The sequence below is a fragment of the Gouania willdenowi genome, chromosome 18, assembly GCF_900634775.1.
Source record: "Gouania willdenowi chromosome 18, fGouWil2.1, whole genome shotgun sequence".
NCBI classification, from domain to species: domain Eukaryota; kingdom Metazoa; phylum Chordata; class Actinopteri; order Blenniiformes; family Gobiesocidae; genus Gouania; species Gouania willdenowi.
In genome coordinates, this window is record NC_041061.1 from 1,050,466 (window position 1) to 1,077,802 (window position 27,337).

A 27,337-nucleotide genomic window follows, 5' to 3' on the forward strand; every position below is an offset into this window, starting at 1 on the left:
TTCATTCGTCTGAATTCTTATGACGTTACGACTTTTTTCTCGTAATTTCACTTTTTTCCCTTATTATTGAATTTTTTTTTTGCTTATTCAAGTTTATTCAAGAGAAATAATAATGTCATTCTCTAATATTATGACATTCTTATTACGTTTCTTTTTGTAATATTACAAGTTTTTTGTGTAATGTTATAAATTTGTTTTTTTAATACTATGACTTTATTCTTGCAATATTCCGCGTTTATTCTTGTATTATAATTTTAATTTACACACAAATCAAATGTATTTTTGTCATGTCATGACTTTAATCTTGTAATAATACAAATTTATTTTTGTAATTCTATGACTTTATTCTTGTAATAAAATAACTTTATTCTTGTGATATTATGACTTTTATCTTGTAATAATACAAATGCATTTTTGTAATATGACTTTAATCTTGTAATAATAAAACTTTATTCTTGTAATAATAAAACTTTATTCTTGTTAAAATATAACTTTAATCTTGCAATATTTTAAGTTTATTCTCGTAATATTATACATGTGTTTTGAAATAATATTATTACGTATTTATTATGGAAGTCTAAAAAAGGAAAGTTGTGTCGTATTATTAGATATTTCCTTGCTGTTTGTGCTGGTGGGTGTGGTTACATGCTTTATCCTACAGGTGGCAGCACTGTCGCTCCGCCTCTTCCTGCAGTGGGCGGGGCCTGTGAGTCTGTCGTCTGCTCCGTGTCGGATTCACTACATGTTTGGACACTTTCCGCCTCGGTTTTCGGTGCTTTAAGGCCAATACCGAGCCTTTGTCCGGTTCTCCCGAAGCTACCGCGCGGTCAGAGGGCCGACACCGAGCCGGCAGGGGACGTAGGAGCAGCGGGGAGCCGAGCTGAGGCGGTCCGCTGTAGTTGGAGGAAACCATGGAAGTTCCTGGTATGCAGGTGAGTGAAGACAGCCGAGCATTGTGCAACAAACAGGCAACAAAACTCTGCTTTTAACGCTCCTTTATGCTCCTCTGACCTCCCCTTCAACCCATTTATTCACTATCACAACACATTTACTGTGATTCTATGTGAAAATAAAGATAAAGTTTAAACTTCCTAAACTCGCATCTAAACCGTGTTTTAATGAGCTTTTCCTTTTATTTACTTGATTCCAACTTAACCAGCGATGAAATGTTTCATTAGAAACTCACTGTGTTGATGGTAAAGTGAGTTAAGTCACTTAAACGCATTATGTACTTCATAAAAAAACTAAAAAAAAAAAAACTGTTAAAGACAAAGCACACTCACTACATTTACGCTATTTGGTTTTTTTTTTAAAGGTCGACTATATTAATAATTTGTTCCAAAGTGAGTTAACGTCTGAAAATACTTAATACATCCGTTATTTTATCATTTAAGACTGACATAATTGAGCAAATCACTCTGTGTTGATTTTAAAGTTAAATAAATCTCTTAAACTATATTTTTTGTGCTTTATTTGGTTTGTTTGCTTTATTTTTGTGTTTTTTAAAAATTAATTTTCGAATAATTTGCTCTAAAATAAATTAAAATGGGAAAATACTTAAGATATTAATTATTTTATCATTTTAGAATGACAGAATTGAGCAAACCACTCTGTGTTGATTTTAAAGTTGAGAAAACCTCTTTATGTGAGTTTAAATTATATTTTTGGTACTTTATTTGGTTTGTTTACCTTGTTTTTGTGTTTTAAAAGGTTAATTTTGTGAATAATCTGCTCCAAAGTGAGGAAATACTTCAAATATTCATTATTTTATCATTTTAAATGGACAGACTTGAGTAAATCATTCTGTGTTGATTTATAAATCTCTTTTAAACTATTAAATTGATGCTTAATTTGGTTTATTTTTTTATATTTTTTGTTCTTTTAAAGGTTAAAGTTGTGATTGATTTGTTTTTTCATTTTATTATTTATTTCATTCATTAAAAAAAAATGCAACAACAGCATTTACACAAATGAAAAGGAGCAGAAAGAAGTAAAAACTTATGTCTGCTCCCTATCAACACAAAATTATTTACAGTTCCAGTTCCTTTGATCTGTCTCATGCAGCCGTCTTATCAATTACAAGACATCAAAACACGAAATACAAAATGAAGTTGGTCTGCTACTCTGCAGTGTTATATTTCTGTAACATTGATAATTTAACATACTTTTGAAACACATAAATGGACTTAGAAGTTTTAATTTTACAATCAAGATTGTTCCACAGGGCGATTCCTTTGATTGAGATACATCTTTCCTTTACAGCCGATTGAAACCTGGGTTTTGTAAAAACCTCAGTTTTGTTGTTATGAACTTGATCTCATGTTGATTGTACAGTGAATTACATTTAAATGTCCTCCTAAGGTGGTTTTGATGCCATTTTCATGCTTATTTTTACACTGTCTAACCACAAATCAGTTACACAACTTGACAACTTGTATCTGGATTTGTTGACAAGTTTATTCTTTTTACTAATTAAATATAAAGTAATAATGCAGGAAAAACAGAAGACTGACCTTGACCTTAAACATGACCAAGGTTACACATTGTTGTTCAATGGTACCAGTTTGAGCACTGTATGTCAATTTGTGGCCAAGTTATAGGGAGGTCTCACTTTGTTCACTTTTCTGAGGAGTTCTTGACCTTAAAGAAGACCTTGAGCAAAGGTCAAGTTCACACATTGAAAGGAAATGTTGTTCAATGGTACCAATGGCCAAGTTATAGGGAAACAAGTATTTACATTTTTGTTGTGACATCATGAACCCATACCAATCCTTTAACTGGAACAGCTTCGGTCCAATGAAATTAAATACTAAAGATGAGCTTTTCATAAATGTAAGCATCAAACTTGTAGGATAAATATGCAGTAGATATATGGATAATTTTAGATTTTGACACTTGACACGACCTTGACCTTGACATTTTGGTTCCAAAAAAGGTCAACTGCACATCCTTGACATTGTCCCTATGAGATGACATACGTGTCATTGGTGCTGTATTAATAGCCTAGGAGGAGTTCCACGACAAAGGATTTGTGAAAGAAAAATAATAACTCCAACGAGAACAATAATGATGCGCTTGTGTCGTGGCTTTTGTTGAAAATTTTCTTGGTGATCTCACCCTTTATTTCCAGGCCTTTTTATTTGCCTTGAAGTGTGTATTCTCTAACTATTGTCTGTGTTAATGATTCATAATGTGGTTAAAGCGGCTCCACGTTTACTCAGAATAAGTGTTGAAATTTCCTCTAAAGACACGAGCGCAGCTATCTGTCCTCTAATGAACTCTGCATTTAGTTTAATGCTGTTTTACTACCAAGATGTAATTTAAACATGTTTATCAGTTGAAAATGTGTTTTTGTGGCTCCAGTGTGAGATTATAATTGTTTTATTCTGTTATTTGACATAAAATCTTAGATTTATTTGCAATAAGTGAAATTAAAATGCTCTAATTAGAAGTGAATAGTTATGAATGATTGTGTGTGTCTTTCCACTTTTCGTTTTCTCACCTGTTTGAACATTGGTACGTATGTGTGTGTGCGTGTGTGTGTGTGTGTGTCTCAGGTGTGTCTACCTGTGGGACTGGATTCTGAGTGGGCGGGGTCAGAGGTGTTGTGTAACGAATGCTGACAGGAAAGTGTGTAGCAGCAGATGTCTGGCGCACACTGACGGGTTTTCTGTTCAGGGGTTCTCAACCTTGGGGTCAGGACCTCATTTGGGGGAGAGGGTCGCCAGATGCCTTCAAAAAATGAAAGAATATTTTTTGAACAATTTGAGCCTCACCAAACTCGTATTTTAACCTATTTTCTTCACTTTTTCTTACCATATTTTTGCTCCTTTTAATAAATTTTTGCTACATTACTCCCATTTCTGACATTTTTACATCACATTTCAATTCCTTTTCTGCTCATTTTTCCCACTTTCAAGACTTATAAACCCTTTACACCACTTTTCCACCTAATGTCATAAATGTTGACCCATTATTGTCACTTTTAATCTCTTTTCTTTTCACCAAATTTTTCCAATTTAACCACATTAATGATTTGTCGTGACCAATATTTGCCAGTTTAATCTAATTGTTCCTACTTTTGTCTGCCACTTTTAAGCCAATATTAAACCCTGTTTAACACGTTTTCTGTCTGTTGTTGCCCACTTCAAGTTGCAACTTTTAACCAATTTTGTGGTTTTTAAAATCCACCAGTTTTGGTCACTATCAGTGATGTCCTGAAAAAAAAGTCATAGGCTAAAAAAAAAAAAAGTAGAAACTCGCAGCGAGAAATCACTGCGGTAACCCTGCCGCCACACACCATCGGCGCGTGACAGGGGGGTCGAGGGGCATGCCCACCCCCCGCCCAGGAATTTTTGCAAAAATGATGCTATATGTTTGCTTTTGGTTAGCACTTTTCTTAGCATGATGTATTTTCTCACCTAGTTTTTGTTTGCTTGATGCATTTATAAGTTGAAATCTGGTATCCATGATAATGATGACAAAGAACTGAGCATCATTATCAGTTTACCTCTTTGCAGTTGAAAATGCACCAACTTATCCAGCAGTATGGGCGCTTGAACTCTTAACGATTCTAAATACATGTGTATTTCTCTTCTGTTATACCCTTGAAATTGTTTATTGTAAATCTTTGTGTTTTTGTCTCGTGGAAGTCTGTAAACAGGGTTAGGAATAATAAGTATTAACTTCAGCTTATACCCTTTCGGTCGTGCTGTACATGAAATATTTGAAATGTTTTGTTTATTGGAATGAAGTGACAGAATAAACTACTACTACTTAGTAGTCCTCTGTAGAATGCTGTCAGGCACTGTAACATATCTGCATGATTAACATCATTTTTGTGTGGTTTGCTTGTAGTTGGTTTTGGTAATATATTTAGTGTATCAATACACATTAATATTCATCATTTATCTAACACAAGCATATTTTAATGAAACACAAAGTTGATCATGGATGTTTAAAGTCTGTGTAAAGCAGAAATTAATTTGTGTTATGAGTTTGAGGTGTCAGTGGAAAGGTCTGCTCTGCCCGAGTCCAAATATGTTTACCTCTCCTGGGTCGAGTCAGAACTGCAGGACAAACACGCGGACCAATCAAACGATAAGCGGACCTGATGATAATAGCGTGACATGCGTATTTCCTTTTCCCTAAACGGAGCCAGCAGATGAAAACAGTGCGTAGTACGGTACAGACTTACGGGTTTAAAGCCATTTCTTGTTGTGTTTTCAACAACATATCCATGTTTTTTAAAACAGAGCAGAGCGTAGTTTCAAACGTCTTCTCTGTGTTGGCCGCCATGTTTGTTTAGATACTGCTTAGTGCACGGCAGAGAAACTTGGTGGAGCGTGAGATTAACTCTTATGAGACTTTGCGAAAGATTTAGAAAATAGCCACCGAAACAGCGTTGAAAAAGTTGCTGAAAGTGTAGAAAACTTCAATTACAATACATACAATACAATTTAAGACTTCACTTAAATGTGACATTTTTACAATGTACAACTGTGGATGAGTTTGAAAGTAACATTGCTAATTATTTGTAAGTGGTTATTTATATTTATGCAATAAAGTTTCTTTGTTTTAATTTAAAGATCAACAAATGAAACATGTTTTGTGATTCTGTGCCTCGGAGAGTGTATTTACGTCTGAATTTTTTTTATTGGCAGATAAATGAACAAACTTATAGTTTTCGACCCTTAGTTAATGCTTTGTCTCTGCTTTAATTCAGAATAAAAGGGTTTTGCAATGAACCTGACCTGTTGTTACCTTTTGATAAGTCTGCTGCTTTAAATAGATCCACCCGCTGCTATGAAATGCAAAACTGCGTTACAATAATAGAGATCACGGGAAACAAACGGATAAATCAGAAAGCAATCCGACCCATTTCTCCCTTTTTTTTTAATGTCGGACCTAAACATGACACAGCACTCTAATACGTCCAGTTTCCAATAAAAGAATCAGATTTCCTTTCAAACGTTCATTTCCTCTTACGATGAGCGAGTGAATCACTTCATTGTTTATATTTGCTAAAGCTTTGATAATGAGGCGACGATGATTTAAATGATGGTCTTTAAAAGTGAAAATAACACCTTGAATCATCCTAAATACTGATGATGTGATGGAAGTCATGGAGTCACTCCCTTTATGCTGGTGTCACTGGTTTTTCAAAGTGGAAACGTTTAGATTTTTACTGTAACAGATGCAGATTTCCTCGTCTTTCTTTAATCAGACTCATTAAGGCTATAATTAAACTTCCGGAAATCATTCCACACTTGCTAAATACGGTTAATGGAGTTAAATATTGACATTAGTTTCATATCTATAATGGCAGAAATGCACTGAAACAATCATGCACTAAGATAACCTAAGTTTACACATGCTAAAGCTAACATTAGCCTACCTGTTTTACAGTGAAAAATATGGTTTAAAGCCCCATTCGCATGAGATAAGTGTTATCTGGGGACCCCATGTAATAAATAAATGACCCCTCAACGTCTGCTCTTTATATGGTGCATTTTCATGGGATAACCTGAGATTTTGCTGAACTTTACGGACATCTCCCGAATATGATGTCAATGCGCTGCATATTGCGTAACTTTCGCTCGCATTGTTTTCGACATGGTGGGCGTTAAGAAGAAAAGTAGGCACTGGATGCGAAAAGAAACCTCTTGTATCATATTGTCCACCTCACACCGATGGCAGAGGCATAATTTGTGTCGATGACGTTTTGTTAAAGAGTTATTGATGCTAGAAGTTTGAATTTGTGAATATCTGACAACTTTACCGAACAGTGGACATTTACTCCCGGTCCTTGCATAAAAAGAAGCAATGCATAAGTCACATTACTGGTAAATTGAAACGTTATTAATACATAAATGAATCAAAACCCCCCAAAAAAATGGATGGTACTTAAAACATGCTCATGATATGTAATTAAAGGAACCAGAGGTGGTGTAATGAATCTACTGGTGCTCCTCGTTTCTTCTGATCAACTTCAGTGTGTGTTGCTGGCTACTGTTAGTGGTATTCATAACGTGCAAAATAAACATTTTACTGCCCTCAAAAAAGCTGTAATTGTTTTTGCAAAAGTGTCAAATGGTAGAAGCTCTAACAACTTTTGCTAAAACATCCACAGACTGAATGAAAACAGAAGCAGGACCTGAAAACTGCTGAAATAGCTCCTAAACAGTCCTATTGTTGTGTGAGGAGACCTGGTCAGAGGACTTCAGTTCTCGCTCTAATTTCCCCCGTGAATATCCAACTATAACACAAACAGAAGAAGTTTAAAAAAAAACACACACAAAAAAAACAGAAAAATGGGGGAATTTTTACTCTACAAATTACTGACATGGCCAATTCGCACGGGATTAACATCACAGACATTTTCCGCAATTATTACAAATCGCATGTGGTCCCTAGGTAAAACTAATTGAATAGGGTTTAAATGTGTGATATTGTCCCAAAACATGTGGGTGAGGGTTTAGTCAGATTTATTTACACTTCAGAAGGTGAAGTCCATCATATCACCTCATGTTACATCAGATTTTGTGCAAGAATTGGCATTTTTGTCTTTGTGTCCACCAGTTTGTGAAGACAAATTGTGTATGAGAGACGTTTGTGTGTGCGTGCGCACGTGTGTCTGTGTGTGCGCACGAGGGTGTGTGCGTATGAGTTTTTTTTGTGCGCATGCCGCATGAGTGTTTGTAGGTGTGCGCACGCACGCAAGTGTGTGTGTGTGTGGGGGCACGAGTATTTGCGCGCCAGTGTTTGTGCGCGCGCACGGTTTAACTCCATGCAGTGACAGCTCAGCAGCAACACACAGCAATCACGTACCATCGTCGCGCAACAGGCACGCGCACACACACACTCACAATCCAGGGCTCCATCCATCCGTTTTCAGAGCCGCTTAGTCAGCACACAAACAAACAAACAAACAAACACTCCTGTCTTAAAGTGTCATGGCGGTGCTGACTCAGCACATTGGGGTTCCCTGATACACGGCCTGTTGCAGGTCGATGGGGAGGAAACCAAACGTTTTATTGGTGCTTGTAAAGTCCTGGTGTGGTAACACTGGGATCCATTAGTGGTTTAGAACACAAGGACGTGCTGAAATCATCAGTGAATGGATTCACCGTCCCTACTCTGGGTGGGGAGGGGGTTGTTTTCCATTCAGTGTGCTGTGTTTTTGGTCAGGTTTGTCAGCGTGTGTCTGTTTATTTAATATGAAGCAGAAAAATACAAGTCATTTTGCAATTATTTGTGTCATTTTCTGTGCATTTATTGTCATTTTTTTGGCTTTTGTATTTTTTTGTTGTCTGACACGGACCGCCAGTGTGTGTCCATTGTGCAGCTGTTTTTTTGTCATTTTTTTAATTTCTTTTTTCTACTGAAGTGACTTTTTGTTGTCCTTTTCTGTATTTCTTTGCCATTTTGTGTTATTTTGTACATTTCTGTTGTCGTTTTTTGGGTGTTTGTTGTCACACATGCAAGTGTGTGTCTGTGTGTGTCCAACAGGAAGCAGAAAAATTCAGTTTGTGTATTTTTGTCATTAATGTGTGTATTTTTTTTGTCATTGTTTTTAAAGCAATGTTATGTTGTTTTTGTGTTCTTTTTGTTGTCTGACACGGACCACCTGTGTGTGTCCATTGTGTAGGTTTGTCATGTTTTGTCCTTTTCTGACTTTTTGTTCTGTTTTCTGTTTGTTTGTTTGTTTTTTTTGTTTGCCATTTTGTGTATTTTTGTTGTTTTTGTTGTTTTTCTTGTCGGTTTGGGTAAATTTATTGTTATTTTTTATTTATTTATTTTTGTTGTCTTATCTGTATTTTTTGTATTGTTTTTGTGTATTTTATGTAATGTTGTGTGTTTTTGTCATAATTTTGGGTGTTTTTTGGGAGCAAGTGTGTATCTGTTATTGATGTGCAGCAGAAAAATACTACTTGTGTTTTTCTTGTTGTTTTGTCTAAGATGAAAAACAAAAACCTAAAGCTTGACGATGGGAAATATCAGAAGTGGGTCATGGGGAGCATTTGATTGGTCGAGGTAAGAATGAGAGAATCCTGAGGTATGCTAGTTAGCTGTGACGGTGCTGAGCCTGAGCCTCATGTCTGTGTCTGACTGAAACCTGAAAGGGAACTTTGTGTTTGTCAGTGGCTGAGAAACAGGACAACGTGTGAGTCAGCGTTTCTCTGCTCTGAATCACGACTCGGCAGCTTCACTGTTTCTCCGTTTATGTGACATCAGAAAGTAAATGACAAACGTGATACATGACATCAGAAAGTAAATGACCTGCGTGATACATGACATCAGAAAGTAAATGACAAACGTGATACATGACATCAGAAAGTAAACAACCTGCGTGTGTCACTTTGCTCTGATTCTGTAGTGATGGAGGCCGGGGGCCAGGGCCACGCTAAGAGAAATAATAGTTTAATAATAATTTATAATAGTATTGATAATATAATTATATTAATGATAAATAGTAATAAAAATAATAACAATACTAATAATTATAATATCAAATAATTAAATTGACAATAATAATAATGAATATTAAATGATAAAGATGTTTTGAACAATGTTAATAAATATAATAGAAAATAGTATTTAAATATATTACACTAACAATAATGAATATTGACTATAATGATGATAATTTTTAGAACAATACTAATAGTTATAGTAGAAAATAGTATTTAAATTAGTAATAATTATAATTTATATTAAATATAATGATGATAATGTTTAGAGCAATACTAATAGTGATGATAGAAAATAGTATTTATATTAATAATAATGATAAATAGTAATTATAATAATACTTATCAGTGTCGTAAACACAACCCAAACCAAAAATGGTCTGATGGTATGTTGGTGTTAAGGTTGGTCTGGTGATCATGTTATCTTGTGACTGTTTCTCTGAAATGCTGACAGTCTGTTATTTATAACACCTACACTTTAAACCTTTAGGAAAATATGAATGAAATCTGAAACGTAAACACTTATTTTAGGTAACGCCAAATGTTGATCAGAGCAACAATGATTTTCACTCTTTTGATGCTTTGAAAGTTTGTTTGCAATAGTTTTATGATCTTGAAATGTCTTTGTGTCTCCAAATCAATTTAAAACCAGAGTGTGGTTTCTTAAAATGAAGTTAAAGTGAGTTCTTCTTGGTTTTTTGAACAACTTTTCATGTCGCTAGTTTCTGTGGGACAGGAAGCGTTTTCACTTGATGCAGCTCTGCAGAGGTCATGTATGTTTCCCTCTTTTAGCAGCTGTGAACTTTGACTCCTCTCTCTCACACACACACACACACACACACACACACACACACACACACACACACACTCTGCTTCTGTGTGTGTCTGGACCCCCCGCTCAGCACAAACATCAAAAACTCACATTTTCCACAGCTTCGTCCAATCTTTCCTAAACAAGTCATTGTTCCTTCGCTCACTGCGTCCACTTTTATGTAATGTGAAAACACACAGAGTGCCACAACATTATGAGAACCCAACACTAGACTGTGATGCTACGTGCTAAGCTAACCCAAATATGTGGACTGGTCTCTGGTATGGAGTTCCTTCAGTCTCGGAGGGAGAAGCACATTTACACGGAATCATCTCCAAGTTTCCTTCTACAACACCTGGAAAGATACACACAACACAAAATGACCGTCAAAGACTCTGAAAGGACTACCAAAACCTATTAAAAACTCCTGATCAAAAACCATAAGAGGTTCAACAAACTCTGAGTCTATCCATAAACTCTAAGTCAACATACCATGAGAAACTCTGGGTAACTGATTCCATTACAGCTGGTATGACGTGGGTCAATCAGCTCTGACTATTGTAAACCTTGGGTTACTTACGTGCACAAGCTCAATTTAAAAAAAAAAAAAAAAAGCCATCATCAATTGATCAAAGATCACATCTCATTTATATTGATTTTTAATGTAATGTTGTCACCAGTCCATAAAAAATATGACTGAGCTTGGATTCGAACCTCCGACCTTACGCTTTGAAGCGTGACTTCTTACCCGCAGGGCCGTCAGATTTGGTCTGTTTTGTGCAACACACATGCGTATCCATCCATCCATCCATCCATCCATCCTGGGGTGAATGGACAGTAGCAATCTACTTTGTCTCTCTTCATCACCTTCACCACTTCTTTGCCTTTTCATCTCTCTCTCCCCCAAAGCTCAGCTTTGATTGGTGCAGTATTTCCATTGTCTGAATAGAATAATATTTTCAGCTAATTACCTCTGATATATTTCACCTCTCGTTGTGCTCTTCTTCGTGGACATTGAGTTTAGTTTTGTAGATTGCTGCATTCTGCAGTTGCAGCTCCTCCCATCGTAACCTGGTGGAAATACCGAGGTCTGGACCTCAGTGTCCTAAACGGTAGCTACGGCCCTGGTGGTAACGGAGGTTGAGGGTACACAGATGCACTATATGCACCAGAAGCATGGGATTAAATTGTGTTTCCTTGTTTGAAATAATAAAAATGAACAGGTAGTAGGTTCACCTTTGGAACTATTTGTAATTCACGATATTTAATTTCAAGTAAAACCATATTTTTCATCAGTCCCAGGGTGTTGACTGGTCAGTGGTGCTGGGGTGAGGGAAGCCGGGGGCACCGCTGCCTCGTCCCCCCTCCCGCAGCTCCTCGTCCTCACGTCACTCTGGGGTGTCACTATAATTTTTTCCTCCTCCGTTTTTGAAAATATATCCTTCATATATGATATGTGTTGTGAAATGTGCAATATTTGATTATTTCACAAAAATGTATCAATTTCATAGAGCTGTCTTTAATTTCATCCTTCTCCTTTTGGGGGCGGAGTTTACCGTTTCTCATGATTTTGTGCGTAGAGTCAGAGTTGCTGTGGAGGTGCGCACATTACCTCGCCAGGTTTTTTTTATAAGTCCCAAACGTTGCTTATATGTGGCGTACACTTTTTTTTTTTTTACGTACGCAGCGTTTATAAATGAGGCCCCAGGTCTGAAACTAGTATTTTTAATTATGTAAAAGGCGCCTTGAGTTTATACTTTGTTAAATGAAAGGCACTTCTTTTTATTAGTGAAATTTGATTGATTGATTGAAGACCATTGGTAAGACTACGACCACTGACGGGTAGATACCCATTCTGCCTGTTTTCAAACGTTTTCTCTCTTTTCTCTCTCAGAGCTCTCAGATCGATCCAGAGGAACTGTTCACCAAACTAGATCGCATTGGGAAAGGCTCTTTTGGAGAGGTGTGGAACGTTTCCTCCATCGCTGGCTCTTTGCGTTCCCGCCGCAGGTTTTTAACATTTCTGGTTCCCGCAGGTTTTCAAAGGCATCGACAATCGCAGCCAGAGCGTGGTGGCCATTAAAACCATCGACCTGGAGGAGGCGGAGGACGAGATCGAGGACATCCAGCAGGAGATCACAGTGCTGAGTCAGTGCGACAGTCCTTACATCACCAAGTACTACGGATCCTACCTGAAGGTCAGCGTGCGGTCCCAACGCCAACAAGGAACTTTATAAGCACGCCCATGAAGTGGAGACCATTCTTTTCTGATTTTCACTGGTTGTCGGCCCTTTTTCCAAAAACTGCTTCTTCTGGTTTCAGGGCAGCAAGTTATGGATCATCATGGAGTATCTTGGCGGAGGTTCAGCTCTCGACCTGGTGAGTTAGTGTTCCACCTGATTGGCCCGTCCATCTCTTCTTATGGAGGAACTGGGCGTGTCTGAGTGTCATCGGTATGTGTGTGTAGTTGCGGGCGGGGCCGTTTGAGGAGTCTCAGATTGCCACCATGTTGAAGGAGATCCTGAAGGGTCTGGATTACCTGCACTCAGAGAAGAAGATCCACCGAGACATCAAAGGTAGGAAAAACATGCATGCCAACCTGTACTGGTTACAGTGTACTGGTTACTGGTTACTGGTTACAGTGTACTGGTTACTGGTTACTGGTTACATTGTACTGGTTACTGGTTACAGTTTACTGGTTACTGGTTACATTGTACTGGTTACTGGTTACATTGTACTGGTTACTGGTTACAGTGTACTGTTTATTGGTTACAGTGTACTGGTTACTGGTTACAGTGTACTGGTTATTGGTTACAGTGTACTGGTTATTGGTTACAGTGTACTGGTTACTAGTTACTGGTTACAGTGTACTGGTTATTGGTTACAGTGTACTGGTTACTGGTTACAGTGTACTGGTTACTGGTTACATTGTACTGGTTACTGGTTACATTGTACTGGTTACTGGTTACAGTGTACTGTTTATTGGTTACAGTGTACTGGTTACAGTGTACTGGTTATTGGTTACAGTGTACTGGTTATTGGTTACAGTGTACTGGTTACTAGTTACTGGTTACAGTGTACTGGTTACTGGTTACAGTGTACTGGTTATTGGTTACAGTGTACTGGTTTACAGTGTCCTGGTTATTGGTTACAGTGTACTGGTTATTGGTTACAGTGTACTGGTTATTGGTTACAGTGTACTGGTTACCGGTTACAGTGTACTGTTACAGTGTACTGGTTATTGGTTACAGTGTACTGGTTACCGGTTACAGTGTACTGGTTACAGTGTACTGGTTACAGTGTACTGGTTACAGTGTACTGGTTACAGTGTACTGGTTATTGGTTACAGTGTACTGGTTACCGGTTACAGTGTACTGGTTACCGGTTACAGTGTACTGGTTACAGGTTACAGTGTACTGGTTACAGTGTACTGGTTATTGGTTACAGTGTACTGGTTACCGGTTACAGTGTACTGGTTACCGGTTACAGTGTACTGGTTACAGGTTACAGTGTACTGGTAATTTACCACAGAGCATCCGTCCTTTAATTGGATTTAATTTTAAAATAATTTCCCTACATTGTTGGTCATTCATTGGTCTGTAGAACGATAAGGCGGGAATGGCCCTCTGTTATTGGTCAAGAGCAAAACTGAAGTACGACTAAACCATCAAATAGAACTGACACAATCAAAATGATAGATAGTTCTCGTTGCAGAGTGTTGGGTAAATGTTTTGGCCTGTGGAAGAAAGTTCCGTTGTGTGAACGTGTTGTTGTGTTTGTGTTCAGCGGCCAACGTTCTGCTGTCGGAGCACGGCCAGGTGAAACTGGCCGACTTTGGCGTTGCCGGACAACTGACGGACACGCAGATCAAGAGGGAGACGTTTGTGGGAACGCCGTTCTGGATGGCTCCAGAAGTCATCCAGCAGTCGGCCTACGACTCCAAGGTCTGACTCTTCTTCTTCTCAGTCAATCCTTCTTTCTTTCTTTCTTTCTTTCTTTCTTTCTTTCTTTCTTTTTTCAGTTTTTCTCGCTTTCTTACTTTCTTTTGTTTCTCTTTCTTTCTCTTCTGTCTTTTCTTTATTTCGTTCTTAATTTATTTTCTCTCTTTCTCTTTTCTCTTTCTTTCCTATTTTTCTCATTCTGTCTTTTCTCTCTCTCTCTTTCTCTATTTCGTTTCTCTTTTTCTGTCTGTCTTTCTTTCTTTTTTTCTTTTTTTCTCTTTATTTTCTCTTTTCCTTTCTCTGTTTTTCTTACTTCTTTTTCGAATTCATTTTCTCTTTTTCTTTCTTTCTTTATTCCCTCTTTTTCTCCTTTTAATCCATTATTTCATTCTTTTAGGTTTTGAGTTTGGTTATTTTCATTAATCATTTATTTGTGCGTTATGTAATTTGTACGTTATGTATTTATTAGTCCTCTGCTCTCTTCATTTTATAAATCCATGAGTTATTCCTACTTTTCCTTGAGCTAAATCATTTACTTCAGACACCTGGTTTGTTTTGGACACACCTCTTTCCCGTACGACTATAAAGGGTTTGTTTGTGTGAACGGATCCAGCTGTGGAGCTCAGAGTGTGTGTGAGTGAAGGTGACAGTGTAGCCAGGTCAGGATTTTCCTGTTTTCCTCCATGGCTTCTTGTCACCATAGAAACCGGATCCACCAGGATTAGTGGAGGCGTCGAGCTTTGAGCTGCTTTGCATCTCTCGTTCCTTCTATTTGCATGTGTCAAAGTCTACCTGTTCATTCGTCAATCCTCCACACCTGAACCAGCTCCCAGCATGCAGTGGGGCGGGGCGGGGCAGGGATTCCCGCCTCTGTTTTATTCTCATTGTGAGTCAAACAAAGCTGACGGTTTCCAACAGAAATGCAGCTGAAGCACTTTGTGCAAACAGTGTGTGTTCACTGCTGCACCTGCTACACACACACACGCACACACACACACACCCACACACTGAGGTTAAAGTGCCCTGAACAAAGGTAACAAGCTTCTTTTGTGAGGCTGAACAACAAATTGACGTCTGCGCGCTTGTCTTCTCCGTTTCAAACCTGGCGCGTGGAACCTTTAATGTGGTTCAGCGTTGTGATGAAGTGTCCAACTCAAGGCCCGGGGGCCAAATCCGGCCCTTTATAGCATCCGATTCTAACCCTAACCCACAGGAGAAAGTGAAAATGACCAAATGTTTCAGTTGTAAATTGTTGTTGAAAAAACTCTTAATTTTTTCCAAAATCCTGGAATTTTTCCTCAAATTATTCTACAAAATCTTCCCAAATTATTCAAAAATAAATACATTAAAGGACATGTAAAAATCTGCGACTTATTGCTTAGATGTTATTGATGCCTTCCATACTTTGTCAAATTTATAACTGGAAGTGCAAACTAGGGCACATTTGTTTGTTTTCCAACCTAAAACCTGTGGCCCTCATGTGATCCAACTGGTCTGTATTTGGGCCTTGAACTAAAAGGAGTTTGACACCCCTGTGCTACAACCGATGAGTCATTAAGCTAATATCCTTTGGAAACCCACTATCAGGTGATTCTGTTTCCATGGAAACCAGACTTGCCCCAAGCCCCCATAGTAGCGTAGCTTGGCTACCAACTTCTTTCCATGGTAGCATGCTGTTTCCATAGCAACAACACTGGAAGCTGTTCGACTGTTGCCCACCATGTCAAGAAACACGGTACGTAGTGACGTTTTCATGGTACGCAGTGAGGTTCCCGTGCTGCGCAGTGATGTTTTTGTGGGACGTAGTGAGGTTCCCGTGGGACGTAGTGAGGTTCTCGTGGGACGTAGTGAGGTTCCCGTGCTGCGCAGTGACGTTTTTGTGGGACGTAGTGAGGTTCCCGTGCTACGCAGTGATGTTTCCGTGGGACGTAGTGAGATTCCCGTGAGCAATGTTGTAATTCATTGTAATTTTTTTAATGTTATCTTGTTTTGTGTATTTTTGTGTCATTTTGTACATTTTCTTTGGGGGCCGCATAACATTAGACCGAGGGCCGCATTTGGCCCCTGAGCCGCCAGTTGCCTGTCTGTGCGAATACATGTTGTGTTAATTAGGAAACGCATCTACAATTATCTGATGGGTTTAAAGCGTTTTATTATTGTTGATGTCAAATGTATTAAATGATGGAGTGCAGTTGGGGAATATGTATAACAGAATTAAATAACTTTAAATTCAGAAATGGCAATAAAATTATAATTTTTAAAAATATTGTACTAAATATTTTGCAAATTTTAGGTACTTCTATATCATATATATATTTAAATTTTTCACACACCACAACTTCAGTGGTGTAAATAAATGTTTTTAGGCTTGAAGGAAATAGTGTATTTTGCCTCATTGTACTATTTAGAGTGTTTCAGATTCCTTCATTTGTGTTAAAATCAAAACTATTATATGGGGGAGGATCCCCCCAGAGCCCCCTACAATGGGTTTTATTGTCACCTTTTTCATGCCGTTGGTGTTTGCATGTCTGTAGACGACTGTGTGAACGTGATCAGTTTCAGTCTGACCTGCTGGTTATAGTGGGAACAGAAAGAGGAACTCTCTCTCTGGTGGAAGTGTTTGTGTCGCTAATTTTGTATCAGACGACACAAGAAGAAGGCGTGTGTGTGTGTGTGTGCGCGCCATGTGCAAACATATGGTCAGTGTGTGTCTGCGGCTGTAACAGAGATGTTAACAGTCAAACATCTTGTTGCAATGTGACCCTGAACAAGTGGTGCGTGTGTGCGCGCGCGATGTTTTTAACCTGGAGCAAGATGAGAAGACGTGACATTCAACCCGTTTGTGTGTCTCCTTCTTTGTCTTTCTTTCATTCTTATTTATCGTCTTTTTTCCTCATTATTGACTTGGACTTGTTTTAGTTTCCTGTCTCTTGTTGTCCTTTTTGTTGCGTTGCTTGTGTGTTTTCTCTTGTTTCTGTCTTTTTCTTGAATAGGTTCATATTGTTATTCCCACGCTTTATTTGTTTTTTTTTTTACCTTTTTCTTCGTCTTGAATGCTTTGGTTTTCTCCTTTTTCTGGTCTTTTCAAGCCTTAGTTTCTAATCGTCTGGAGCTTGGTTTCCATTACTGTTGGAAATGTGCAAAATCGAAACAGTTCTATAACGAGTTCTGATGAACTACGGCCAGGCCCGCAGAATGTCTCTGTGCCAAACAGCATGTACCACATTCCCGAGAATTCAGTTAAATGACTCAGTTCCACCGAGTAAAAAAGAAGGTCTCCTAGAGGCTCTAGACATCCGCTCAAAGACTATCCATGTCAAATTACAGCCAAATTAAACGAGCATTAACAGAGGAGGAGTCATTTGAAAAATGGGGCGCCCCCGTGGCACATACGGAGTAATGGGCCCCATTCATATACTGGTATGTGTCAATAATTCGGTAGAACCAACTGTCGCAATATTTGACTCGCAAATAAATGAGAAAACGACTTTAATGGAAATTGCTGAAAAAAGTTGAATTGTGCGAGGCATAATCATAATCTACATTGAATTACCTTTGAAACGATACATCACACGACTATGTTCCCATAAATTTGGAAATTATTGGAAATGGGGGGTGGACCCTATTTTAAAAAAAAAAAAAAAAACGGCTGTGAGCGTCTCATCATATTCATTCATAGAGTATTTATACCAAACTGTATTCTGATCTAACAAGAACTAATGGAGGAGGAGACATTTGAAAAATAGGGCCACGTACAAGGTAATGGGCATCATTTCTATATTGGTATGTTCCAATTATTCACTATCTCGGCCCCCCGGGCCACAAATCAAAAATAGGGCTCTGAGCGTCGATGCGTACACATCCATAGATTATAACAGAGGAGTAGTGATTTAACTACTGTACACAACAACTAGAAGAAGAACAAAGTGAGGGCGTTTTGCGTCCGGTAGCTCAGTCTAAAAACAGGTGATGAAAATGCCTGAATTTAGAAAAACCACTTTATTATCACTGAAAAGTTTTTACGCTTTCATGGGGAAGTTTTTCAGATGTTTCCATATTAAATGTGTGGTTAAAGCTCAATGGAAACACTTTTTACACAATTGCACGTTAAACAGGACGTGACGTACCTGGTCACATGACCACTTCTCTCAGAAAACATGAGGCGGTACATGTAAACAGAAGAGGAGACCCAGACATTTGTTAGCATTAGACTTAAAAACACTCGGTTTTCTCTTTGGTTTCGTTGTTGTTCTTCTTTACGATCAGACTGTTTGTTTCTTCATTGAATCAATAGTTAAATATATTGAGGAGAAGTTTTAGAGGAAGAACAGAAATACATTGCTTAGCGCTAACAGGAGGCAAACACAGGCCACAGTCAACATCAGGATACTTCAAGTTCTCAAACTCCAATAAAAGTGACATTAGGCCAATGTGGGAGGAGCCAAAGAAAGATGCTTAGTCTGTTTAATCTTTGACTTTCTCAGGCCGACATTTGGTCTCTGGGCATCACGGCCATCGAGCTGGCCAAAGGAGAACCTCCAAACTCCGACATGCACCCCATGAGAGTCCTGTTCCACATCCCTAAGTCGCCTCCCCCCACGCTGAGCGGAGACTTCTCCAAGAGCTTCAAAGAGTTCACAGAGTCCTGCCTCAACAAGGACCCCACCTTTGTGAGTACACACACACACACACACACACTTTAGTTCTGTCGATAAGGGTTTGTGTTACTTTGTGTTTCTGTATTCATGTATTTTTGTGGTCGCTTTGTGCGATTTTGTTGACCTGTTGTTGCATTTTTTGCTTTTTATTTATTTATTGTTTTGTCTTATTGTAGTAAATTAGTTAAATTTTTATGTCTTGTGTGTTTTTTGTGCTTATTGGTGCTTTTTTTTGTACCCGTTTTGTTCTTCACTCTTATTTGTAGTCATTTTGTGTTGTTTTGTCTGTTTTCCTTTTGCCCTTTTCTGTGTTTTTTTGTGGTTTTGTTACTTTATGTTATTGCTTTTTATACATGTGTGTTTTTGTAGTCATTTTGTTGTCATTTTGGGGCGTTTTAGCTTTTTTTGGTGTTTTTAATCATTTTGTGTTTCTGTGGACATTTTGTGTACGTTTGTAGTCACTTTGTGTATTTTTGTACGGAAAATGGCACCAAAATGAAACGAAGTGATAAAATAAAAACACACAAAATAACAAAAGAAATCTTTTGAAAAACAACAGCAAATGCACACAATGATTACAAAAACCCCCAAAACACACAAAATGACTGCAAATAAGACAAAAACAGCAACAAAACCACGATAATAACATAACAAAAATACACTAAACGATATCAGAAATACAGAAAATAACAAACAAAAAAAAACATTAGAAAACTTCAAAAATACAAACACTCAAAGAACCAAACACACACACACACACACTTCAGTGTGATGGTTTGGTAGAACTTATGGTTTTTAGAAAGATTATGATTTTGTGTTTTTTTTTTTTTATCGCTACGGGTTTGTGTTGTTTTGTGTTTCTGCAGTAATTTTGTGGTCGCTTTTTGTGTTTTTGTATTTGTTTTGTGTATTTTCAGTAGTCCTTTTGTCGGTTTTGTTTTGATTGTGTTGCTTTTTTTGTGTTTTTCAGTGAGTTTTGTTGTTCACTCTTATTTGTAGTCATTTTGTCTGTTTTCCTTTAGCCCTTTTGTGTGTTTTTTCTTTTCATAATGTAGTTATTTTGTTAATTTTTGTTGTTTTGTGTGTTTCTGTAGTCCTTTTGTATACTTTTGTATGTGTTTTATTTATTTTGTAGTCCTTTTGTGGGTTTTCTTGTGTTTATGTTGCTTTTTTTGATGTTTTTGCATGTTTTGTTGTTCACTCTTATTTGTAGTTAATTTTGTGTTTTTTCTTTTTTACTTTAGCCCTTTTCTGTGTTTTTCTTGTGGTTTTGTTGCTTTTTATATCAATATTGTTTTGTGTTATTGTAGTCATTTTGTTAATTTTTGATGTTTATTTTTATGTGTTTTTATGGTCATTTTGTGTGTTTTTTGTCTTTTTTTATTTGTGTTGGGGCTACACAAAACTAGTAGGTGAGTTGCCCGTGGCCTGTCTAACAACAAAGAACAAATTCAATATTATGATACACAAAATAATAAAAAAAATCTATTGTAAAACAACAACAAATGCACATTTTAATTACAAACACACAAAAATACAAAAACAGCATCAAAACCACATGAATAACACAGAAAACGGCTACAAAAACAGTGTTTTTCATAGTTTCACCTTTGAAAATCTACTTCCTGGTTCGCGTTAGCCAGCGTTGCCAGGTTGGATACTTTCCCTATTTTTCTTAACATGAGTAAGATTTGTTTGATTCCTGAGGCTCTAAAGGTGAGAACGGAGCTTCAGGTGTTTCTTTGGTTGACAGCTTTGGTCACTTCCTGTCTTTACTGTGTTCACTTCCTCCTCCTTCTGCTCTGTCATTGTTGTCTTTTTTGCCCTCTAGTGGACATTCTCTATTATCTTTCTCTCATGTTTCATCCTGAAATCAGCCAAATAATGTATCATAATGATCATGTTTCCATATTCCTCTACTGGGAAAACACACAACACAACACACATGACTACACAAGCACACAAAACAACTTTAGAAAGACACAAAACAACTTTAAAACATACAAAAACTGGAGTGAAAACACAAGAATACAAAAAACACCCCAAAAATAACAGTAGATTTACACAAAATGACTCTTAACTACAAATACAAATCATGCAAAAAGACATAAAAAATACACAAAACAACAAAAAAACACACAACTACAAAAACAGACAGCACGACAACATGAATATACAAAACGACAACAGCTACTACAAAAACACTTAAAGGACTCAAACAACATAGAAAACACTGATAAAATAACACAAAATGATGACAAAAACATTAAAAACAATTTTTTTAATTTATTAAAAAAACACAAAACGACATCAATTTGCCAAACAACAAAAATGCACAAAAGGACTCGAACATCACAGAAAACGATGATAAAATCACACAGAATGTCTACAAATGTCAAAAACTAACTGAAATACGTATGATTGCGAAAACATACAAAACGACAACAGAAATACACAAAAAACTGCACCACCTGCATTATCGACTTTCCTTTTTTGCCACCATCGTGACGGCGTTTAGAAGGAACAGGAAAGTCGTTGTTTCATTGGAGGTTTTTCTGCTTCCTGTCTCTCTGATTGGTGGATTTGGTTGATTTGTTTGTCTGTGATGGATCAGCGTCCCACGGCCAAAGAACTCCTCAAACACAAGTTCATCGTGAAATACTGTAAGAAGACGTCGTACCTCAGCGAGCTGATCGACCGCTACCGTCGCTGGAAGGAGGAGGGGCACAGCGACAGCAGCTCGGACGACTCAGACAGGTCGGATCACGACCCGGTAATCCCCACGGTGTTCATCGTCTCACCTGTCTGTGTGTTTCTGTGTCGTGTGCAGCGAGTCCAACAATAAGGAAAACAGCGAGTCCCCTGAGTGGAGCTTCACCACCGTACGGAAGAAGAAGAAGGACGGCAGGAATCTCCTGAACGGATTGGTCAGTGTCTCTTCATTTCTCTGCTCGTCTCTAAACTCTTCTCTTTCTCTTCATCTCAGATAGTAGTTCTTGTCCTGATCTTCTCGAGTTTTTATCTTGATCTTATCTCGTTCCAATCTTTCTTTATTTTCATTCAACAGGATAGTCTCATTGAGATTAAGAATGTATTTTCTTAAGAGTTCAGGAAGCAGTTTTAGAGAGATCATCCACTGTTCAAATATGGTCAAAAATCTTTGAAATATCCTTATTAGTAGGTCTATGCCAAACAAATCGCATTATTTTGCATCATATTTGTTTCATTAACTTTTAAAATTGGAACTAGTTTACCGTTTGAGAGCCTGTGCGACCCTATGTTGAAATGACGTCATGACGCCAATCGCCCCTTTCAGTCCATCGTTTAGCAGCTTTTTCAGTCAAAATGACAACTTGTCCTGCTTTGGGTTTATCTAAAAATCAGTAAATGTGAAAAAAGTTGATGTAAACCTCTTTTATTTACCGAAATTTGATAACAAAATCTGTGACCGCTGTTTCATAGACGGCATAAAGAAGAGAAGAGCTCCGTGCACATAAATACAGACAACTAGGATCTGAATATATCTCCATCATCTGTCTTTTTCTCTGTATCTGTCTGTTTAAGATTCTTTTTAGGCTTCTTAAAAGTCCTCCTCACTCCTAATAATTTTCCATTTTAGGAGCTCTCTTAAGGCCTAAGATGCTTTGTGAATTACTTTTATCCTAACAAGAAAAATTCTAAGAAAAATTTTAAAATTTGAGGAATTCCAAGATTTTTCTAAGAATGACGTCCCTAAGAGCGACTTTTAGCCTAAGGATGCTTTGTAAATACGGGCACTGGTCTCGGTCTTTTACTCATCTTGATCATCTTGTTCTTGATCTTACCTCACCCTCGTCTTGATCACGTCTTGATCTTTTCTCTGCTGTGTTTTGATCTTATCTTGATTTTTTTCTCTATTTTATCTTGGTTTTGTCTTGTCCTTGTCTTGTTCTTAACTCGATCTCATCTTGATCTTATCTTGTCTTTGGCTTGATCTTGTTTCGATCTTGACTCGATGTAATCTTGCTCATGATCTCGTCTTATCTTCTCATCTCATTCTTGACTCGACCATATCTTGTCCTTTTCTGGATCCTACGGGATCTATACTTGGTATTTTCTGTATCAATTCCTTATCTTGTCTCGATCTTGTTTTGATCTTGACTCAATCTCATCTTTATCTTGATCTTGTCTTATCTTCTTGACTTTCTCTTGTTTTGTTCATGTCTTTATTTTTCAAGATCTCATCTTGATCTTTTCTCCATTTTGTCTTGTCCTTGTCCTGATCTTGTTTCGATCTTGACTCGATCTAATCTCGCTCTGGCTCTTGTCTTATCTTCTTGTCTCGCTCTTGCATTGATCTCGTCCTTGTCTTGATCTTTCTATGGTCTTATCTTGATTATTTAGTCTTGTCCACTACTCTTGACTGTTTGGTCTGGGACTTAGTAGACGATGCACATCGAAATGAAGTCCACCATCAGCTACATTTGTAAACCACTTAAGATGTATGAGCTAAAATAAAGTTTAGAAGCTTTTGAAAACTGAAACTGAAACTAAAAACTAAACTCTGTCTTTGTTTTTGTACCTGACCTGGGTTCTTTTTGCTGTGCACAGGTTCAGGATCAGATTGAATCTGCCAGTTTGACCACCGTCATCTCTCCGGTGTTCTCAGAGGTCAGTGGTCACATATCACCCAGACACTTTCATTTTCTTTCTAAATGCCTTTTGTTTCTTGTAGCTTAAAATAATCCTATATTTCGCCTGTTAAATTTGATCTAGAAACCATTAGAAATGTGCTTAAAAACTCCCAACATGGCAACATTGGTGCCACCTAGCTTAACGTAGCCACTGGACACATGTTGATGAAGCCTTTATGGAGCGATTCAGACACATGTGATGTTTTGTAGCTGAAGCAGCAGCACAAGGAGCACTCCGAGCAGCGAATGGCCATCGAGGAGTTGGAACGCAACATTCGAATAGCCGAGGACGTTTGTCCAGGGATCACGGACCGGATGGTGAAAAACATCTTAGCCAGGTAACCACGTTCTTACTATTCCTACAGCACTGCTGGGGTATTTAGTCCTTTCCCTATGGCTGGGGGACATCAACCAAAAACCACATTCACAACATGGGTTTTATTCCCAGAATACCAATAAATGTTACATCTTTAGATGTGTTTCACACAATGTGTTTACATTAAAGTTTGATGGGACACACACTTTTATTTATAATATTCACGTTTTGTATTAGGCAGTTTTTTGCCAATTAAAATGCACAAAATGAGTCAAAAAGGTAAAAAAGATGGCAAAAACTAGCAAAAGGGAGACGAAAAAGGATAGCTAAAATGCACAGAACTGAAGAAAAATGCTCCAAATGGCAACAAAAACACACACAAATACACTAAATGACAATTAAGACACAAAAAGACTAAAACTGACCACAAAACCTAGCAAATAATGAAAAAACAACAAAAAATGACAGCTAAAACGCACAAAATAGCAAGAAAAACACAAAAAAATGACAAAAGTACACAAAATGACATCAAAAACACAAAAAGGGACGAAATACTTATTGAAAAGTATTTTCACTTTATATTATTTATTTTAGGTTTTACCAGCTAAATATCATAAATGCTGTGCGTCTGTGAATTTTTCCATGGGAGTGTTTCAATAACAATTTTTTTATTTGCAGATTTACGACAAACTGAAGGACAGAAAATGAACAGCGTCTCTTTACGGCAACGCTGCTGGATTTAAGACTAATGGAGATTTGCTGTGCGATGTCTCCGTGCTGTACACACATTACTCACACTTTTCCCCACACACGCACACTAATGTAATATATATCCTTTATTTTATATATGTACGTATGTATATTTACTGCTGTCGGTTGAAGGTCTGGAAAGCTTTGGTCACACGTTGATCTTTGATTGTTTTCTTTTTGAAATAAAGTTAAATATTTCCTTTCACACCTTAAAGACGTTTAATCACCAGCCGTAGCGACGCCATGTGCCTTAATTGTTGCTTTTTCTTGTTGAAACTTGACGGTCGTTGTAACCGAAGAGTTTTTAGTGCCGATACGTTTTGCTCCGTAGCACTTGAGACCGTTTCTATGCCAATATGTTTTTATGTTGTTATTTTTTTGCCTTCTCAAAAGTTTTGTTGTGTAGTTTAGCTTCTGGCTAAGCTAGCTAGTTGAAGATTAGAATTCAATACATTTCTGATACACACTGAAGTTGAACAAACCATATATCATGAATAAATCATAATATTGTCAAACTACACTCATGGAAATCTGAAACTAAGTTGGACAATCCAGCCTTTTAGTTTAGCTACTAGCTTACTAGCTAAACTATTAAAATACATTTAACAAACATCATAGATTGGAAAAGATCACGAGTGTTAACAAATCTATCAAAGTCAAATTTATGTCTACACTTGGGTTCTAGGTTGTTTTGGTGCTGTTAGCACAACTAGCTGTTTGCTAGCTAGTAAACTCGCTCATGATTTTTTCACTACCGTGTTTATTGGCTGCTAGCTTCCAGCTAAGATAATCTCCCAGTGGCCAACTCATTTCTTGAAGCTCAACTAAAGAAAAATGACAATATTTGTTTCTTTGGCTAAAAGAACTAGAGCTGAAGTTCAGCTAGCAGCTAGCGAAACTATTCAAACACATTTATCCAATATCAAAAATTGTGTTTTTACAGATAAATTAAATTTCACAGTCTACATTTGGTTTTTACGTTGTTTTGGTGCTGTTAGCACAGCTAACCGTTTGCTAGCCAGTAAACGCTAGCTGGCTGATGAAATGTGCAAAATGTGACATTTTAATATATGCAAAACAAGCAACGAGTAATTTTAAATTTAGGTCCTTTAAAATACAGAACTGGTTCATTAATGTCCATATGATGCCTTTTTTGGTAGCTGCTAGCTTTCAGCTAAGCTAATTTGCTAGTCGCCAACTAGTTAAAACTCTTTGATTGAAACAAAAATAGTGGAAATATTTGAAGTCTTGATGTTTCTAACCAATAAATGTTGATTTTTACTGTTGGTGAAGTCGCTGTTTTCTGGTTTTCGACTCTTATCTGATCTGATGTGGAAAGTTCTGCTAGCAGAACGTGTGTGTGTGTGTTTTCCACCACCTTCATACAAGTGTGTGCCTTTTTCGAGTGCATCAACGTTGGGATTTGTATTTTCTTGGGAATTATAGACGTGATACTTGAGGTGCCTCGCTGTTATTTCTTTTGGTAGCAAAGGGAGCTGTAATCGCGTGTTACCAAGGATTTCTACCAAAGAAGCTATAAAACCTGCTCTGTGTATGTTTTTGAATTTTTATATCATGAGGGACACGACAATGTTGAAAGGAAAATTGTACGATTTTAATTTTTTTTTTGTTTTTTGTAGCGGGAATTCCAGATTTCTGAATAAATATTTAAGTTTGATTGAGCAACTGGTTTTGTCTTGCCTGTTTTTCAATAACAAATGTTTCTCTCATGTTGTTTTATGTGTATTGATCATTTTGTATTTTTTTCTGTTATTTGTGTGTGTTTTTGTCATGTTTGTTTCTAATCTTGTCTCTAATTTCTGGTTATTTCCAATTTTAAAAATGCAAAAATTTGATGCGACAGCGCCCCCAAGTACGCCAAAATTGCATTACGAGATAGGAATTGCCAAAAAATTAATTAATCGTAGAATCTTGAAGATTGACACAGAAGTAGACCATGACAAGACAAGTAAAAAATACTAAGACCACTCCAAAAAAAACAGGAAGTCCAGAATCTTGAATTGAAAATTGCGAAATTACTATTTTTGCTCACGTTGTATTTTAACGCATTTCTCCTCGGACATTTCACTGACGGGGTTCAAAATCACTAGAGATCATCTAGAGAAGTGGGACTGATTCGTGGATTTTTGATAACTTTTACAGTGTTCGCAGGGCGGAGCCGCAAATTTTGGGAGAAAATGACAAAATATAAAATTTTTAGAAAATGCTCCCATTTGCACATAACTCACTTGTTCAACTCCCAGCCCTAAACCAGCTCAATGTGGAAAAATGGACATTGGAACGTTAGCGCCCCCTACAGAGTGAGGAGAATTTATTATGGGGCAAACGTATTTTAACGCAGTCCTCCGAGAGCGTTTCACTGACAGGCTCTAAATGGCTGGTGATCATCTAGAGAAGTGGGACATCAAGGGTTATTTATAGATTTTTGATAACTTGCATTTTGACCAAAACCTTTTGAAAATTTTAATTTTTTGAAAATTCTCCCATTTGCACATACAAACTTTGATTTGCTTCAAATGTAAATCAGTTGTTAAACTCTCGACCAGCTCAATGTGAAAATACAGAAATTGGTGCATTAGCGCCCCCTACAGGATGAAGACAATTTAATACGTGGGGGGGAAAAAAAAATCAAAAATGTTTGAATTTTTCACGAACTTGTGTTCTGGGCTCTCGATCAAAAAAGTCAACGATACG

The 27,337-nt window shown here is 37.4% G+C and overlaps 1 protein-coding gene across 1 annotated transcript; it reads left to right on the forward strand.

The window, feature by feature from the left end:
* The first annotated feature begins 693 nt into the window (after positions 1–693).
* Positions 694–26,309, forward strand: LOC114480139 (serine/threonine-protein kinase 26-like). The gene is made up of 12 exons (XM_028474000.1): positions 694–932; positions 12,179–12,247; positions 12,321–12,482; positions 12,607–12,663; positions 12,752–12,860; positions 14,071–14,228; positions 18,710–18,895; positions 21,498–21,640; positions 21,714–21,810; positions 23,474–23,533; positions 23,767–23,894; positions 24,551–26,309. Exons 1-12 carry the CDS (start codon positions 912–914, stop codon positions 24,564–24,566), a joined length of 1,206 nt encoding a protein of 401 aa, XP_028329801.1. The 5' UTR covers positions 694–911; the 3' UTR covers positions 24,567–26,309.
* Positions 26,310–27,337: the final 1,028 nt, after the last annotated feature.